Source organism: Balaenoptera ricei, chromosome 3, assembly GCF_028023285.1.
Source record: "Balaenoptera ricei isolate mBalRic1 chromosome 3, mBalRic1.hap2, whole genome shotgun sequence".
NCBI lineage: Eukaryota > Metazoa > Chordata > Mammalia > Artiodactyla > Balaenopteridae > Balaenoptera > Balaenoptera ricei.
This window is the reverse complement of record NC_082641.1, coordinates 124,469,363-124,487,154: the sequence shown is the minus strand read 5'-3', so window position 1 is coordinate 124,487,154 and position 17,792 is coordinate 124,469,363. Positions and strand designations below refer to the sequence as shown.

Here is a 17,792-nt window from a genome sequence, read left to right as displayed (position 1 = left end):
AGCAGTGGGCACCAACAGCTTCTTTTTCTGCTGCCTGGACCCGAGTTCATGAATTTGCTCAGAAGTCAGAATTACACTGGCTATTTCTTTAGAACAAATCAGGAAGTAGAACAGTGGGGCAGGATGGGGGATCAATACCCCCAACTGTTGGATGCCTCTCAGTTGACTAAATAAATGCCCCAGTAGGAAATAAACTCTATCTAATGATATTTCAAATGAATTCTAGGTTGTACCCATTTAACTGAATCCAGTCTATGGGGTTACCAAATAATACATATCACAAAAATAATATATTTTATTCTCTAAAACAGTAGATTTCTCAGTCCACGTACTTCCACTGACTCAGACTAATGAACCAAAAGAGAGTTGGTGAAGACTGCCTTTGTTAAGCATCTATAGAGAACAGATGTCAGTCTCCTTGCCCAGTCCCTCAGTTACAGCTAGAGGGTTATGAATGGATATCAGACGAACCCCTGGCACATGTAAATAAATGTCTGCAGGATGCTTTAGAGCAAAGGTTAGTACAGTATGGCGCACGGGCCAGATCCAACCCACCATCTATTTTTATATGGCTCATAAGCTAGTTATGGCTTTCATATTTCTAAATGCTTGTAAAATAAAAATATTTTGTGACAAGTGAAAATGATGTGAAATTCAAATTTCAGTGTCCACAAATAAAGTGTTAGTGGAATAGAGCCATGTTCGTTAGTTTCCACATTATCTCTGGCTGCCTTCATGCCGCAGCAGCAGAGTTGAGTCGTTGTGACAGAGACTGTCTGAACAGCAGAACATAAAATATTTACTATCTGGCCCATCACAGAAAAAGCATGCCAACCCCTACATTCAACTGTTCTCAGAAATAACAAAAAACATAGGTTAATCAAGTGTAAAACAAGGTTAATATTACTTATTGTACTGTAAGTATGCCTCCAGGAAGGAAAGAAGAAATAGTTCAGGAGAAAAAAAAAAATAAAGCTTCTGCCAGTCTTTTGAATTCAAAATCTATACCCATAGGTTTCTCAGTCCTTTCAACCATATAAATTGTGCTCAGTGTCCTATTTTAACAGGAATATAATTCCATCATTGGCATTGTGTATGTGTGTCTCCAAATAAAATTTCCACAAATGATCCCATAGCAATGCATAGTTGAAATCCTCATATAATTCATAGGACCTAAATTGGTAAAGTGATGGGTAACGCTGGTCACTGTAATTAAGTTTACACTGGCAAGGCCATATAGCAGAAGTCAGATTCTCTGAAGGCCTTCACTCCCATTCTCATTGAAGTAGCTGCTGAATATTGAAGCCAGCTTACAGATTTCGTTTTTTAACCTAGGTTAGTTTCAAGATGAAAATGAAAAAAAATGTCTATAGCTTTGGATAGGATAAAAAGTTAGTATAGCATGAGTGTTTAATAATTGGCAAATACATCACCATAATTTGTTCATAAGACACTCTTTGAACTAAAATGTTCTTTATTTAAAGAACAATAAAGAAGTGAATTATCTCCCAATCTAATTCCCACTTGGAGTAGAAGCAGCCCACCATTAAACAGAGCTACCTTGTGTTTTACTCATTAACCTGAGTAAACATGAATTGTGTTGCCTGAAAAAGTTGTGGTGAGGAGACCTTAGAGAAAAACATAATCGCTCTTCAGCTATAGGGATTCTGCAAATCATAAACCGTAGCTATTAAGCCAGGGAGGGGAGGAAGGGGGGGATACATGGGAACAAATGATGTTTCCAGTAGAAAAAGAGTGTTCCTGATCATGACCTTTTGTTTCCCAAATTGAGATCCACAGAGAATTATTTGCCACAAGGTATTAAAAGGTTTTCCGCAAAACTGATTTAATCTTGAAATAAGTTTGAAAAATATCAGAGTACCGAGATTTCAATATTGTTGCACATTTCAGAGCCTTTATTATGCTAATAAGCATTGTGAATCTCCAAGGGCAGGATGTAAGTTTCCTAAATTTGTTTGAGTAGATTCTCCTAAACATGTATCAGGAAACATGCAAATCGGAAGCACTGGCTCCGTCTTTGATGTCTGTTTTCTTTGCCGTCTAGTCTGTTTCTCCCAGATTCCTCCAATCCCTTGGGATAGGGGAAATTAAAGCCCTCCCAAGTTAAAAGTGTTTTGTTGCTATAAACTAGTGGATCTGAGATTATTTATGACAAACACCTTAACTAAATATTAGACCGTCCAAGATAACATAATGGTTTTAAGAAGCTGATTTTCGGGCTTCCCCGGTGGCGCAGTGGTTAAGAATCCGTCTGCCAATGCAGGGCATACGGGTTCAAGCCCTAGGCCGGGAATATCCCACATGCTGCGGAGCAACTAAGCCCGTGTGCCACAACAACTGAGCCTGCGTTCTAGAGTCTGCGAGCCACAACTACTGAAGCCCGCGTGCCTAGAGCCCGTGCTCTGCAACAAGAGAGGCCACCACAATGAGAAGCCCGCGCACCGCAATGAAGAGTAGCCCCTCTCTGCAACTAAATAAAGCCCGCGTGTAGCAACGGAGACCCAACGCAGCCAAAAATAAATAAATAAAACAAATAAATTAAAAACCAAAAAGAAGCCAGTTCTTACTAGGGAAATTTTCATTTTACTTTCCCAATCATTTTAACAAAAAATAGTAAATAAGATCAGACAACATAACTCAAGTTTGAGAGGGGAAAGTCTGAAATTCATTTGCCTACCCACTGGGTACAAATATGCAATGCATGGACATTAAAATAACAAAGAAGAGTCTCAGAGTCCTTCATGGCTGGAATCAATTCAGTAACCTCCCATTTCTTTTGGATTGCAAATCTGTGGCCAATTTATTTGGCCCAACTTTTTGAAGGACCCAGTGCCTCCCTCACCAAAGAAGATGTAGGAAAACTGGAAGTGATCACATATCCTAGGAGACAAGTGTTGCCAAATGAAAGTGGAACATTGGGTTTTCAGCAAGTCTGAAGAACAATGCAATAATTGAGCTCTCTTTGCAAACTCAGGGCATTGATGTACCCTTTGTAGAGGCATTTTAACCTAAGGCCAACTGTTCTTAGCTACAGCACTCCAGAAGAAAGTTGTCTCTTGGTTTAACTAAACCAACTCTATCACCTCTACATTCTTTGTATATGCTTGGAAACACATACTACTTATAATGATTGCAAGATCCTCTTCTGTTGCCCAGACTGTGAATTATAACCAAGTCCACTTTTTCTCGTACTAAAGAATTTCTCTAAATCAGCCTGAAAACCTCAATGATTGGACTTTAAAAATGTTAATTTTTTAATCAAACAAGCAAAAGAAAAAAAAAAAAAAAACCCAAACAAAACAACAAGCACTGCATTCAGAGAGAGGAAATAAAGCAGATATAATGAACAAGCTATAAACATTAAAAGCAAGTATCATCTGTACTTCTTTTCTTTCAGAAAACTTAGGATGCTTTTCTGTATCATTATTTCTCATAGTATCCACATGATAGTTGGGTCTGGGGGACAACTGTCACTGTGTCTGTTGATCGAATGGGATTACTTAAATAATCTGCTTTGGGCTTAAATCAGAAAAAGTAAGTTTATCCATTTTTCAGCCCAATGAGTTCTTGATTTTGCCTTAAATGAAAATACCATCATCCCAGGGGGGATCACAGAAAAAAACAGATGGGATTATGTTTTTGTGAAGTTAATAATTTGGCTTCTTTTCAGAGGATTTATATAGGTTTTCACAGAATCCATACAATCTGCCATCTGGCAATTCAGCTCTGTTGATAAAAGTGTGACTAGGTCATATTAACTATGGCATCTACACAGTTGCATGTAATCGATTTTGTTTCTTTTAGAAGTTGAAATACTTCAAAGAGTTCACGCTCAGAGACTCTGACACTGGTAAATAATATTATAACTAGCATTAATTGGGTGGTTACTTTATATGAGATACCTTGCTAAGTGTTTTATCTGCGTAATTTTATTCTATCCTCACAATGACCCAGTGAAGTATGCCCAGTTAACTTGTATTTTATATATGAAAAAACTGAGCTTACAGAGGTTTGAGAACTTGTACAATAGAAGGGTTTGGGTTTTTTTTTTTTTTCAGATTAATTCACTAGTAATTATTCAGATTTGGGGACTTTTTTCTATTGTATTTCAAATCCCTTTAGAACACTTTATAATTAGTCAAGTTGACTCTAGTGTTTGATGGTTGATCAGGCTATATCCCCTTTGCTTTTTCTCATAGAAATACACAGATTGCTAGTCTGTGGCACAGCTGAGATTTGAAACTCTGTATGGGTTTCCACTACCAGAGCCCTGGCCTGTTATGTCAGGTGGTCTCCCACTACTAAAACACAAAACATAATTAGGTGGAAGACAGTGTGCTGGGTGGTTCCTCAAAAAATTGACGAATTATCATATGATCCAGCAATTCTGCTTCTAAGGATGTACCAGTTGAAAACAGGGACTTGAACAGATACTTGTACACCCGTGTTCACAGCAGCATTATTTATGGTAGTCAAAAGGTAGAAACAACCTAATGTTCACTGATGAATGAAAGAATAAACAAAATGTGGTATCTGCGTACAGTAGACTATTATTCAGCCTTAAAAAGGAATGAAATTCTGATACATGCTACAGTATGGATAAAACTTGAAAACTGAAATAAACCAGACACAAAAGGACAAATATTACATGATTCCACTTATATAAGGTACCTAGAATAGTTAAAATCGTAGAGACAGAGTAGAATGGTGGTTGTCAGAGGCTGTGGGGAAGAGGGAATGGGGAGTTACTGTCTAATGGGCACAAAATTTCAGTTTGGGAAGATTAAAAAGTTCTATGGTGGTGGTGATGGTTGTCCCCAGATGTGAATATACTCAATGCCACTGAACTGTACACTTAAAAATCGTTAAAATGGTACACTTTATTATGTATTATACCACAATAAAAAATGTAACTAGGACTTGGGTTTGCCCTAAGCCACAAAAGAAAACAACAGTATCATGTGAGGTCTACTTTGTAAAAAATCACTTAACATTAATTAACTAAGCCTCCTGCTCTTCCACAGCAGCTGTAAAGCTTATACTTTGTTTTCACTAAATAAAGATCAACACAAGTAACTAACAGAATGATCTCAAGATCAGTATCAGAGGGAACAGCATGAAACACAAAGTGTCAGGATGAATTCCAGCAAGAACAGCTTATCTCAAGGGACATCCACTAACATCTTATTCCTTAATTACCTTCCAAGTGAACCAAAACATTTTTTCCATGAGAAAGGAATCTTGAAATATTACTTGGGAAAATGGGTACACATTTTCTCCTCAAGTCTATATATTGGGAATAGCAAACACTTTGAAGGAAATATTAGATACTTTTCCATCACATTTTGGGATTCTTTTCAGCAATATATTAAAAAGAATTAAATTGGTTCATTTAAGTACCCTAGATTCTGGCCCCATTTGATTATTTATATAAAAATAGATCAAAAATGATATAGGCATTAATGTTCTTGGATTAGTCAGTGCTTTTTGTTGTTGTTTCTTGGTCAGAAGCCTCACAGCAATCAAAATTTAACCTTGTGCTCAATCCAGACCTATGAAAGGAGCCAAATCACCTTTATAGGATTTACTGATTAAAAAAAAGTATATAACCGGAATTTCATACTTTTCCTCCCCAAAACTCAGTGATCTTGTAAACAAGTTAATATGGCAGTTAAATGCGATCCCTTTCAGGACTTCCCTGGTGGCGCAGTGGTTGGGAATCCGCCTGCCAATGCAAGGGACGTGGGTTCGAGCCCTGGTCTGGGAGGATCCCACATGCCGCGGAGCAACTAAGCCTCTGGGCCACAGCTACTGAGCCTGCACTCTAGAGACTGCAAGCCACAACTACTGAGCCCGCGTGCCACAACTACTGAAGCCCACGTGCCTGGAGCCCGTGCTCCACAGCAAGAGAAGCCACCGCAGTGAGAAGCCCGCGCACCACGACAAAGAGTAGCCCCTGCTCACCACAACTAGAGAAAGCCCGCGCGCAGCAACGAAGACCCAACGCAGCCATAAATAGATAAATAAATTTATTTTTTAAAAATCCCTTTCATAATATACAAACTCATCCTCATCGGAATGTGAAGATATAGGCAACTGGTCATTTCCGATTTTGTCATTATTTGGACTTTTTCCTGTGCTTGAACTGTTCCTCTGTTATTACGTGAGTGGCTTCCTCACCTTTTTTAGGCTTTACCTCAGATGTCACCTCGTCAGAAAGGCCAACCCTGGCCACACCCTATCTGAGGTGGTCTCCTAACCATCACCCTGTCACTCTCCCTAAGATCACTCAGAGTCATTTCCTTGGTGGCACTTTAACACTATCTGAAGTTATCTGGTTTATGTATTTGTGAACTAGTTTATTGTTTGCCTCCCACCATTAGAATACGAGCTCCACAAGGGCAGGGGAAGGGCCATCTTGTCTCCTACTCTGTTCCTCACATCTAGCAGAGGGACGTCTAGCAGAGTGATGGGCTCATAGTAGGCGGATTAGCCTTTCTACTTCTGCCTTGCAACTGTGTGTGTGAACGGACTCAGAGCTTCACCCCTGGGAAGTGCAGACATACCGTTACGCTCAGCTCTTGTCTCTAAGGGTGCTGCTGTAGGCTCACCTCATTGGCCTGTGGGGGCAGGACAACAAAAAGTGGTGACCTAGAGGGTGTTAAGAAAGATCTGCTTGCTCCTTAAGCCTAACTTCACCCCAACCTAGTTTTCCCAGAGCCCCTTGAAGGTACTTATAAAGTGGTACCTGATTTCACATTTGCCATAATCCCTTGGGGCAGTTGCTTTCTTGGGCACTCCATGAGATCAAGGCCTGGCTGGATTAAAGATTTAGACATCTCTGTATTTTCTCATTATCATGTTACCCTAATACCTTAAAACAACACATACCCCTAGCAAGTAACAAGCACGAAGCTGGCCTCTCTTACCTCCTCTGTTCTCTGAGGACCAGCCTCATGCACATTAGTTTTGAATCTGTAGGGAGCACAGTGAACCAAACAAATGAAATCCAAGCCTTCTTGCCTTCCCATTTTAGAGATGGAAAAATCAAGTAACATCCCTGGCCTCTAGATCCTTGACTTTACAGCTTGATAAAGCAAAGCAAGGCAACAGATATGAGTGGGAAAAAGTTTTCTTAACACCATTTTCAAACTATATAATTTAAGGGTTCCTATGAAAATATTTTGTATAGGTAGTCATGATGCACCTCTAAATTGATAGTGAATAGCTGGCAACAAGGCATCTTGATCGGTTAGACATTTGTGTTTTAAAGGGTCCAACCAAAGACTCAAAAATTAAGATCGCAGCAGACTTCTGTTTGTCCCCCAGCCGTGGCAAATAGCTAATTGTCCCCTTCTTTTGTAACAAAACATAACTCCTTGTATTTAGAAGGTTCATGGCCACGCAAGATAACTAACTAAATTTCCCAGTCTCCTTTGTAATGAAGCATGTGCATGTGAGTGAAAGTGACAAGCAAGAGGCAGAGCATATCCTTAAAAGAAGTGGGCTTGGTCTCCCCACTCTTCCCCTTCCCACTGGCTGGAATGTGGATGTGGTGGTGAGCCATCCTGAGGCATGAGGGTGACAGTAACGCTCTAGGGCTGGGAAGGGAAGGAAAGAAGCCAGCTTGTCAGAGCCAGAGTCCCTAACCCTTCGCAGCCACATCTCACCTGAATTACTTATGCCTAGATTGTTACGTGAGAAAGAAAAACACTACCATTTTCTTTATGTCTCTGTTATTTGTAGTTTCTGTTTGAGCAAACTTGCCTTGATGATTCAGATGCTGCTTCATAATTTTTGCAAAGTGCCTTTAGGATCTCAAAATGATAAACTTTTGGAGTTGAAAAGGACCTTCAAGTTTACTACCCTCTCCTCTCACTTGATTGATGAGGAAATTGAAGGTAAATAAACTTCTTGAGCACACAGGTAGCTGGTAATAGGACTAGTGTTCAGATCTCCTGGATTTCAGTTCATTGTTCTTTTTCTCTGTGGTCCATTTAGCAGAACTCCCTGGAAATGACTCTGAGGGCTGCCTCTGGGGGGCCTGGATAACTTACTAGCTAGTACCCAGGGCCGCCTTTTTCCCAGGCAACCTATAAACAGTATATGCCTACAAGGCTGCTGTAAAGTTTCCCTTTTCTCCAATAAAACTGATCCTTTTTCCTATGACCTAGCATTGTGGAATTTGGCTAGGACCCTGGAACATGCTAATCAGAAGCTCAGGAGGCACCAACTTGCTTGCCTGACTCCACTCTATAATATTATGAGTATCAATTATCATTCACATGCAACTTGATAATATAAGAATTTTTCTATAACAACTAGCAATAGGGGTAACTTCGACTGTCAAGGGAGCAGCACAGAGAACAAATAAATCATTTTGCTTCAAGGTCTTCTATCCACCAGATGTCAACCCATAGCTCCCTTCGGACAAAGGGCATTGGTAGAGTTGTGAATAAGAAAGCTGTATGGGGCTTCCCTGGTGGTGCAGTGGTTGAGAGTCTGCCTGCCAATGCAGGGGACACGGGTTCGAGCCCTGGTCTGGGAGGATCCCACATGCCGCGGAGCAACTGGGCCCGTGAGCCACAGCTACTTAGCCTGCGCGTCTGGAGCCTGTGCTCCGCAACAAGAGAGGCCGCGATAGCGAGAGGCCCGCGCACCGCGATGAAGAGTGGCCCCCGCTTGCCGCAACTAGAGAAAGCCCTCGAACAGAAACGAAGACCCAATACAGCAAAAATAAACAAATAAACTTGAAAAAAGGCCACAAGCAAAATTAAAAAAAAAAAAAAAAGCTGTATGATATCACGTATATGCGGAATCTAAAAAGAAATGATACAAATGAACTTATCTACAAAACAGAAACAGACTCATAGATGTAGAGAACGAACTTATGGTTACCAGGGGGAAAGGGACAGTTAGGGAGTGTGGGATTGACATGTACACACTGCTATATTTAAAATGGATAACCAACAAGGACCTACTGTATAACACAGGGAACTCTGCTCAATATTATATAACAACCTAAATGGGAAAAGAATTTGAAAAAGAATAGCTACATGTATATGTATAACTGAATCACTTTGCTGTACACCTGAAACTATCACAACACTGTTAATCAACTATACTCCAATATAAAATAAAAAGTTAAAAAAATTTTAAAAAAGACTAATACATCACTTTTCTAATTAAAAAAAAAAAAAAAAGTTGTCCAAGGTCCCAAGGTCCCATGGAAAGTGGAAGGTAAAAATCCAGCTCTTAGCATACCAGGTCCTCAGGTTACCCTTGCAGTTCTACCTTTTTTTTTTTTCTTTTTAAAGGCCTTACATGACAGTTTACTTATGAAACAAGGAGCTTATATTTGAATTTTGCAAACTCTATGTTTATATACAATTATCGCACGTTTCTCACCATCGTCATTTTCATCAAACACCGGTGGTTTGCTTGAAGTGTTGGCTCCCATTGTCAAGTCTGCCCAGACCCGGATCCTCCAGTTACATTATCCCAGCAGAAACATTCATCTTCGCTCAAAAGAGGACCGGAAACCTTAGCTAGATATCTAGGAGAGAAAAAGAAATGGCGTCCTTATGATATGGTGTACTCTAGGTACCCTGATTATAGACGATGGCCGAAAATTAACCTCATCTATGCCCCTGCAGTGGAATTTTTTTGTTCTTGAAAATAATCATTTCAGAGAAAACAGAGAACATCAAGCATCTGGCAGTACCCACTACATGGCCTCATCAGAAGTGGACCTGGACTTAGAAAAAAGGAGGAAAGCAAAATATTTTTCTAAGTGTGAAGGCAAGTTTAAAATGAGGTCAGCAATACTTTATTTAACCACTATAAACTAAAAAATATTTTATTGTGACTCTCCATGTCTTTGAGAAAATATGTTAATTTTAAACATTTTTTTGATGTGTGATCAGCAACTTATTTTTTTAGTCATAAAAAGACATACCCCTCTTTCCTCCTACCCTGGAAGTTACTACAACATCAAAGGAACAAGTTCTGAGTTTGGGCTTGATCATACCATCAAGTCGCTGAGTTTCATGGAACACATTACTTTTTTTCCTTTCCCTGAACTTGAAGATCATTAACGGTCCTTACCTCAAAGACAAATTAAATGTCATTTCATGAGATAATACATAAAGTCTTTTCACAGCACAAGTGCTTGATAATTGCAGGCCACTAGGGAGCCCAAATTGAATGACATATGTGAGAGCTAAAAAGCCCTGAAAGTTGTGTATTTATGGCTTTGTTCGTTTTTAAACATAAATAACTTTACTTTCTTGGAAACTGGTAAGGAGAGGCATCATCCAGAGTTCTGGTTCTAAAACTGATGCTGATAAGGGCTTTGGCTCAATGACCTAATCTCTCATCTCTTAAATGGGAGAAACAGCAGCCTCTTCTGTAGGAATAACAAGCTCAGATGCCTACAAGAGCCAGAGGGAAATGCAATTAATTGAGCTGGACCAGGTGGAAGACATTACTGCCTGCTGGCGACACTGGTGACCTCGTGAATCCAGGCTCCACCTAAAAGATGTCACTGCTCTTGGATCGAAAAGATTGTTGCTAAGTAGAAACATGGGCCCAGCGGCCAGGTCTTCAGATTTACCCAAAAAAGGGTGAAGATCCAGATGTTATATAAAACTATATTTAAAATTTCGTTTTATGTAAAGCAACTATACTCCAATAAAAATTAATTTTAAAAAAGTTCGTTTTAGCTATATGGCTTGAGCAAATCTCATGTACAGGACAAATACAGCTCGTGGCATATAGTTAATGAGACAATCTGTGTGAGGCAGCTAGCACCGTGCCTGGCACATAATTTGCAAAGAATTAATATTAGCTATTGCTATTTTATTAGCAGTGGGTATTTCCTTATCACGTATTATTTTCTTTTAAATTTGACACCTGTTGATTTCCTCTTGGAGTTTTTGCATGTGAAGGAAATACAGATCAGAGTCAGAATTGACAAAAAAGTATCCCACGTGAACCTGGGCTAAGGATGAGTTATTGAAAAAGAACTAGAGGAGCCCCGGAGCAAATCTAGAAGAAAAGCTCCTTTTCCTATTAGGGGAAATGTAAGTAAAGCCTTCATTTGGAAGGCAGACTCATTAAGGAAATGTGGCTTGTCATACTGAAAGCCAACTGCTGGCAAAGTGCCTTCTGGACTTTAAAAAGAATCATTAAATGGAGAGCAAAGACAGAGTCAGCAATTAGGAAGCAAGTGATTAAATGGTATGGGGGAGGGGAGAGAGGGGCAGGAGGTAACAGGTGTCTGGAGGAAGCTCAGAGGGGATGATGGAGATCAGGAAGATAGAAAGAACTCAACTGTATCTCTGGGCTAAAAACAAAGGGCTTTTAATCCCAGTGGAAAAAAGGATGAGGAAGAAGCAGGTGGGATGCCCTTAGTGTTTCCTTGTGGGCTAGGGAGAAGCAAATGGGGTGCCCTGTGTGTTGCACTACTGCATTTAGAGTCCAGAATAAGTGGGAAATAGTGTCAGGGCTGAGCCACAGATGACATTAGAGAGGCTCAGTCCTAAAGAGACCATCCATCTGAAGGAGCTGCAGTTGTTAATCCTACCGACTGGGGCTATGTTCTCTTTAATTTTGTGCGTAAAACCTCAGTACATGTAGTTTTCACACCACACCCCAATCCTGTCATTCTTAGATTTTTCTTCACACCTCAGGCTTTTCTCAAGTAGCCCATCTTCCTGCAACACAAGATGTACCGAGCACTGACCTTGCAAGTTGTCAAGTCAGAAAGAGAAAGAGGAATATTATCACAACTTGCCATATTTCTGAGTTGCATTCTGATGTGCAGACAATTTTGTTTACCAAAGATCCAGTGATTTTTTTTTTTTTTTTAGCGGGAAGAAAATATGTAAACAGGGAACAAATTTTGTGTATGTTTGGGGGATGAACAGGAGGCTTGGACTATCGGGTGGTGGTTTCTCCACTGCACTTAATACTCTCAATCCAGTCTAGAATGGTCTTTATCTTTTTCTCCCTTCGTGGATAACCAAATTGGTAACTTTCCCTCAGATCCAGAAAGAAATCAACGTTTTTCTGGCAGGCAAGTGGAGACACATCTTTTCCGTTCCGCTGAATAGGGCCCAGAAGAGCTATAGGCCTCTTTCCTGACCTGATATTAACTCTGCAGTGTTACATAACCACTTTTTGAGATGCCAAGCAGACAGTCACCACCCATGGAAATGAACATCCTAAACAGAAAATATAAGAGAAACAGCAATGTGTCTTACAGGAACACAAGGAGTTTCCAGAGTCTACCTTGACCTGGCCACTTATCAGATTATTAACTGCAGATGACATTTGACCTTTGGCCTATACTTTTGGGGGATGTCAACAGGTGAGCTGCTCCAGGCAGCTAAGGCTCCCTAGGTAAAGAGGTGTCTTCTTCAGGAAGAACCTATGTTGTGATGCAAGAAAGTTGTAACTTCTGACAGAACTGTCTAGTTTTATCGTCACAGCATATGCATAGACATAATTTATTTTGTTTGCCTTTGAAAAACAGAACTACTTAAGCTGAGACAAATTTAGAAATGTGAGAAAGAAAGAAAATATCCTGAAAAAGACCCAAGTTACAACCACTTGCAGTTAAGTATTGTTTATATTTCATCAACTTTTGCTTCATCATTTTTATGTATTAAAACTGTAGGTAAATAGTTTTTCCACCTCAATCCTCATGCCAAATTAATTCCCCTTTCATACTTCCCCAAAACAGCCACAATTGTGAATCTGGTATACATTTTACAGTCCACTTTCTACGATTTTACACACACGACATGTCTTTTCAAGTAAGTCACCTAAATGACATCATACAGTAGGTATATTTTGCATCTTACTGTAATCATTACCATTATACTTGTGTGATCTAGCCACGCTGATCTCTACAGCTCTGATTTCTGCTTTTTAAGCGCTGCATAGCAGTCCATTGTGTGAATCCGCGGCACTTTGTGTAAAAACGTTCAAATCCTTCAGTTTAGGGGGGAAAAATCCTGGTGGAGATGAAGCCAACCATCAAAGGCAGTGTTGGCTTGTTTTGAGACTGGATGAGAGAAACAAGCAGAAATACCTCCCGTACTTATCTCCACCCAGCAAATATTTATTGACGTCTGTCCGCATCTGGACCCGAGTCAGAGGCTGGGGGACAAAGTAGGGTACAAAATAGCTAAGAAGCTAGGAATGGTCCCAGCCCTATCAGATTGTGGTGGGTCATCCTGCCTGCCTGCCTTTATATTCTCTTCCGTTTTAACTTCCTAGCTTCCCAACAGTGCCCTTAGTATGCAGGTTTACTTAAAAGGAAAAAATCTAGACCATCACTCACCTAGATCTCGGCTCTCGCTTCACGCCTTCCGAGAAGCTCAGACTGGTGCTTCCACCCGGGGAGCAGGAGCTAAAAGATCAACTCCGAGAAACGAGGAACAAGCAGGGAAAGGCACCTACCTGCCTGGGCGTTCCAGCGGCCGCGAGCGCGGGGCGGGGCGGGCTGGCACCTGCAGCTGCCGAGGGGTCCGAGCGCAGGCCGAGCTCGCAGCTCCTCCGGGAGGGGTGGTTCCGGGGTCGGGGCAGGGGCGGGGAGCAGACGGCCAGTGGGGCGGGCGGTCCCGGGCGCCGTGCTCCGCCAGGGGGAGGGCGAGGCGGGAGGGCGGCGCTGCGAGCTGGCCTCGGGTCCTGCGGCGCATTGGCAGGATCCGGAGCCGCAGAGCCGCAGAGCGCGACCCAACTTCCCCGACCGAGACCCGGTTCCCCTGAAGTGACCCCCTTTCACCCATCTCCCACTCAAGATACCCGGGCAGCGCCGCCGAGGATGGTGGATATGGAGGTGGCGGATAGGAGCCTGCAGATCTCAGATGGGGAGAGGCACGATTTCCTTTAATACTTCCTAGGGGTGTTACGAAGATCCAAGAGAGGGTTGAGAATTTTATAGATCCCGACATGAAGGATCATTTAACGATTACGGTTTTGCAGATTTCCTCGTTTTAGAGCCGGGGAAATTGAGACACAGAAGAAAAATACTTGTCCAGTGTAACATAATTAATGGAGAGAACCTTTTCTAGACCCGGGTCTTCTGGCTCCCAACCCCCATTTTTAACATCAATCCTACTGGAAGTTTCTTTGTTCTCTCCCATGGCAGCTCCCTGTACTTCCCCTTTGTAATAACACGATTGAAATAACTTCTTACTGTTTTCTCTCTAACTCTAGAGTCACACACACTTAAGCCATCAGAGAAATGGCACATAGGTTTCTTACTGAAATTGTCAGGGTGTGAGATGGTGGGCAGTGGTGAGGCGAGGGTGAGGGGGGAGACACCGGAGGGTGTAGGTCTAGTCTGGGAGTGATGTGGGAACAGCTTCTATTCAAGTCCAGCGTTTCCCTGCAATGTGGAAATACCAGCTCTGCGTTGCCAAATATTCAGATTTTAAAAGAGAAGCGAGACACGAGAACTTCTGTGAAATCTCGCATCATTTATAAACATTGGCAAGTTTTTAAAATGTTAAAAACTATGTTGGTCCAACAAAATGTGTCTATGGCTGAAACGCACTTTTCAGACTCCCACTTTTTGATCTATCTAGATGTAAACTTGCAAAGAGTGCAAGAACCACCTTGGCTTTGGTCACCTTGTTTAGTACTAGCTCATACAATGGTGTCTAATGCATCTTAAATATCTGCTGAAATTGCTCAAGCTGTTGGTGGTCACCTTATAGTCAAAAGCCCCATAATTTACTCAAACAAAATTTCAGAGTAATTATCTTGTTTTATTATGACTTAGCCCCTTTCGTCTTCTTTCTATTACCTCAGCCATGGGCTACATTCTATCCTAGTAATGTTCAAGGTTGGAATAACCTTGAACTTCAACTGGCCCACTCTCTCCTTTAGCAATGGGGGTCCTGAGGAAGGAATTTGCCAAAAGCCACACAATGAGTTGGTGGCAGAACTCTGTAGAACCTTACTTTATATTGCCAACTCCTTATGAAAACCTGTTTGAGAGAGGATCGGATGATATAAATGAACTTTTAAAATGGAATTTGGGTCAAGTTCCAAAAGAGGGCAACCAAGTTTAGAAAAAAAAGAGAATTTTTAAGGAATCATTTCGGGGAGAGGATATTATTTTTAAGGAACAAATCAGACACCTGATTGAAAATACATTGTTTTTATATACCATCTGGTAGTTTCCAAAATACTTTGATTGTCTTCATGGCATTGGAGATGCACTACAGATTTATTGGACCCCTATTATTATCTCCCCCTTTCCCCTAGGAGATAATGATATCCATTTTATCACTGAGAAAACTGAGATTGCAATAAAGCAGATTGAGACTAGAAGTGATGTCTCTGGAAGCCTCTTTTTGGTCCTGGCTTGCATAAAGGGCTTTGGAATCAGGCAGCCTTCTACCCAAATGTGAGCTCCACCTCTTAATATCTCTGAGATGTTTGCCAAGTCACTTAAAGGTCCTAAGTCTCAATTGCCCAATTTTAGTAAAGGGGATAATGGTCATTCCTATCAGCTATGATTAATGGGAGATTTAATGAGACAATGTATATATAGTAATGCACTTAGCGTGGTGCTAAGCAGCACAGAGTAAGCACGCAGAAACTGGCAACTGTTAAGGCTGTCATTTTAATTAGCAGGCTGCCAGGTTCTGCCCTAATACTTCTCAGATATCTTCTATAAACCATTCTTCTGTCAGTACAGTCACTTCTGCTTAAAATAAAACTACTCATCAGTCCTAATGTATTTAGTCATGTAAAGGCTTGGCATACACGGGTTTTATAGAAAAAATAGTGATTCTTGTATCATATATAGTCTATCAAATGCAGGTCTGTTTCAAAGAGCTGATTGTGTTTTACCCTTTTATTTATTCAGTTGTTCATACTCTCTTGTCTCTATTCCTATCTTAAACATAGCTGTTTAAGGGTACTGCCGTAAAGCAGTTACTTGGGAGACTAACCAGGCCAGATACTTATGACAATCTTTGGAGCCACCCAGTGGAGAGGAGAATGAAGTGACCAGTAAACCAGTGAGGAAGTCTTGTCCAGAGAGATATCCAGAATTTGAAAACTTTTTTTCTTTAAGTCATGGCTTGCAACACAAGCGCTAACACCACACCAATCCAACCATTCCATTCTTGGCTTGAAGCTGTCCACTGGGTTTCACAGCATTGAGAATAAAGTGACACTCTTTTATCCCGTCCATTCCCTGCCAACTGGTCCAATGTCATCTAGGACCAGTGTTCTGCTCATTCCACCCCAGCCACCATGGCTTTCTGCAGACCATGCTAAGTGTGTCCCTACCCCAGGACATTTGAATGACTCTTGTTTATGCATGGACATGGTTCTGGACTCATCATTCAGCTATCAGTTCACCTTTCCCTAGTTCAGAGAAACCTTCCCTCAATTTCTAACCTGAAGTTGTTTCCCTGCCACTTTCTCCATTCCCCACCATGTACTCTAATTTCTTCCATCTTATCACTCATTACAAACTATAATTAATTGGCTTATGTAAGTTCTTTGCTATGCTTTCCCCCACTGAATGCAGGCTCCATGGGGGAAGGAACATCTGTCTTATCCACCATTATACATCCAGTGTTGAACCAGTATTTGGTAAATAGAAAGCATTTAATTAAATAAATAAATGCTTGTCTATTTCTACCATTTTTTTTCACTTCTTAGTCCAGGAGGAAAATACAAAGAAGACGTATTACACCGCAAAGCAGTAACCATTCCCATGATGTAAATGGACACTTATTGGGCTATATTTAAAACATACAAAGACAAGTAAGACATGAAGCTGGACATGAGAATTTTGTGGTTTGGATAGAAGTGTAACTGCAGCCTGAGATTGATAGGTGCCCAGTGGGAACCCCTGGAGAGCACTGGCTGAATCGGTTACTTCTGCCTGAAGGTGTCAGAAGCTTCAGTAACTTGATCAGTGTCTTGAAGGATGAATGGAAGGTCACTAGATAGAGAGCAAGGCATTCCAAATCTGGAGACTGGAGGCCTACAAAAGCATAATATCTGGGGAGACATATAAAAAATGTAGTGTAATTGGAAAATAAGGAGTATAGTGGGAGTGAGAAAGGATGGAAGAAAGATCTGAGGAACCAAATATGCTATGGAAAAGAGCTTGAAATTTAAACATAACGGCAGTGGGAAGCCCTCAGATGTGTTAGGCAGGAAAATGGACCTCATTAAGTTGAGTTTTAGTAAGATTGCTCTGCCCTCTCCACATAAGACAAAGCTTTATTTTCTCTTGGTCTGACATGCAAATTATTCTCAGTTACTAAAAAGATAAGTTCTCTTTTGTAACAATAAGAAAATTCTCCTTAGTTATCCAATAAATCATAGATCCTAGCACAGTGTCTCAGATTTAGTAAGTTGGCAAATATTTGTTGAATGAAATTTAATGTTCAGTTTTACCTGGTTTGTCCACTTCTACCAATTTACTCACTTGTAGAAACTGTGTGATAACCTGACATTTCTTTTAGCTATTATCCTTGCAAAGACCCTCCATTTTGTTTCTCAATTTCATTAAATGAGTTATATTCATAGTTTCGAAACGGCCTTTACAAATTCTGTAACCTCAAGTTCACGATTTATTTAACAACCCATTCCTGCAGAGTTTATCATTTGTCTACAGTGGGGACAACATCAGGCCAGAAGCTGGAGCCACAAAGATAAATAAACAACCCCTGTTCTTAAGGAGCAAGCACTCTAGTGAGTGCACAATATGTACCACGCTGGCT

The 17,792-nt window shown here is 40.8% G+C and overlaps 2 protein-coding genes across 8 annotated transcripts in view; one reads left to right on the top strand and one right to left on the bottom strand.

Moving 5' to 3' along the window:
- Positions 1 to 13,595, bottom strand: part of STK32A (serine/threonine kinase 32A) — a 125,127-nt gene extending 111,532 nt beyond the window's left edge. For 4 of the 5 annotated variants that reach the window (XM_059917417.1, XM_059917422.1, XM_059917420.1 and 1 more), the window contains exons 1-2: positions 13,492 to 13,595; positions 9,430 to 9,577 (exon numbers count right to left, since the gene is read on the bottom strand). In XM_059917417.1, coding sequence (XP_059773400.1) covers positions 9,430 to 9,481 — 52 coding nt within the window. In that variant the 5' untranslated portion in view covers positions 9,482 to 9,577; positions 13,492 to 13,595. The other variant, XM_059917419.1, reaches the window with a different exon arrangement.
- The window catches only part of PPP2R2B (protein phosphatase 2 regulatory subunit Bbeta), a 686,797-nt gene that overhangs the window by 103,730 nt on the left and 565,275 nt on the right, over positions 1 to 17,792 (top strand). The window lies entirely within an intron of this gene.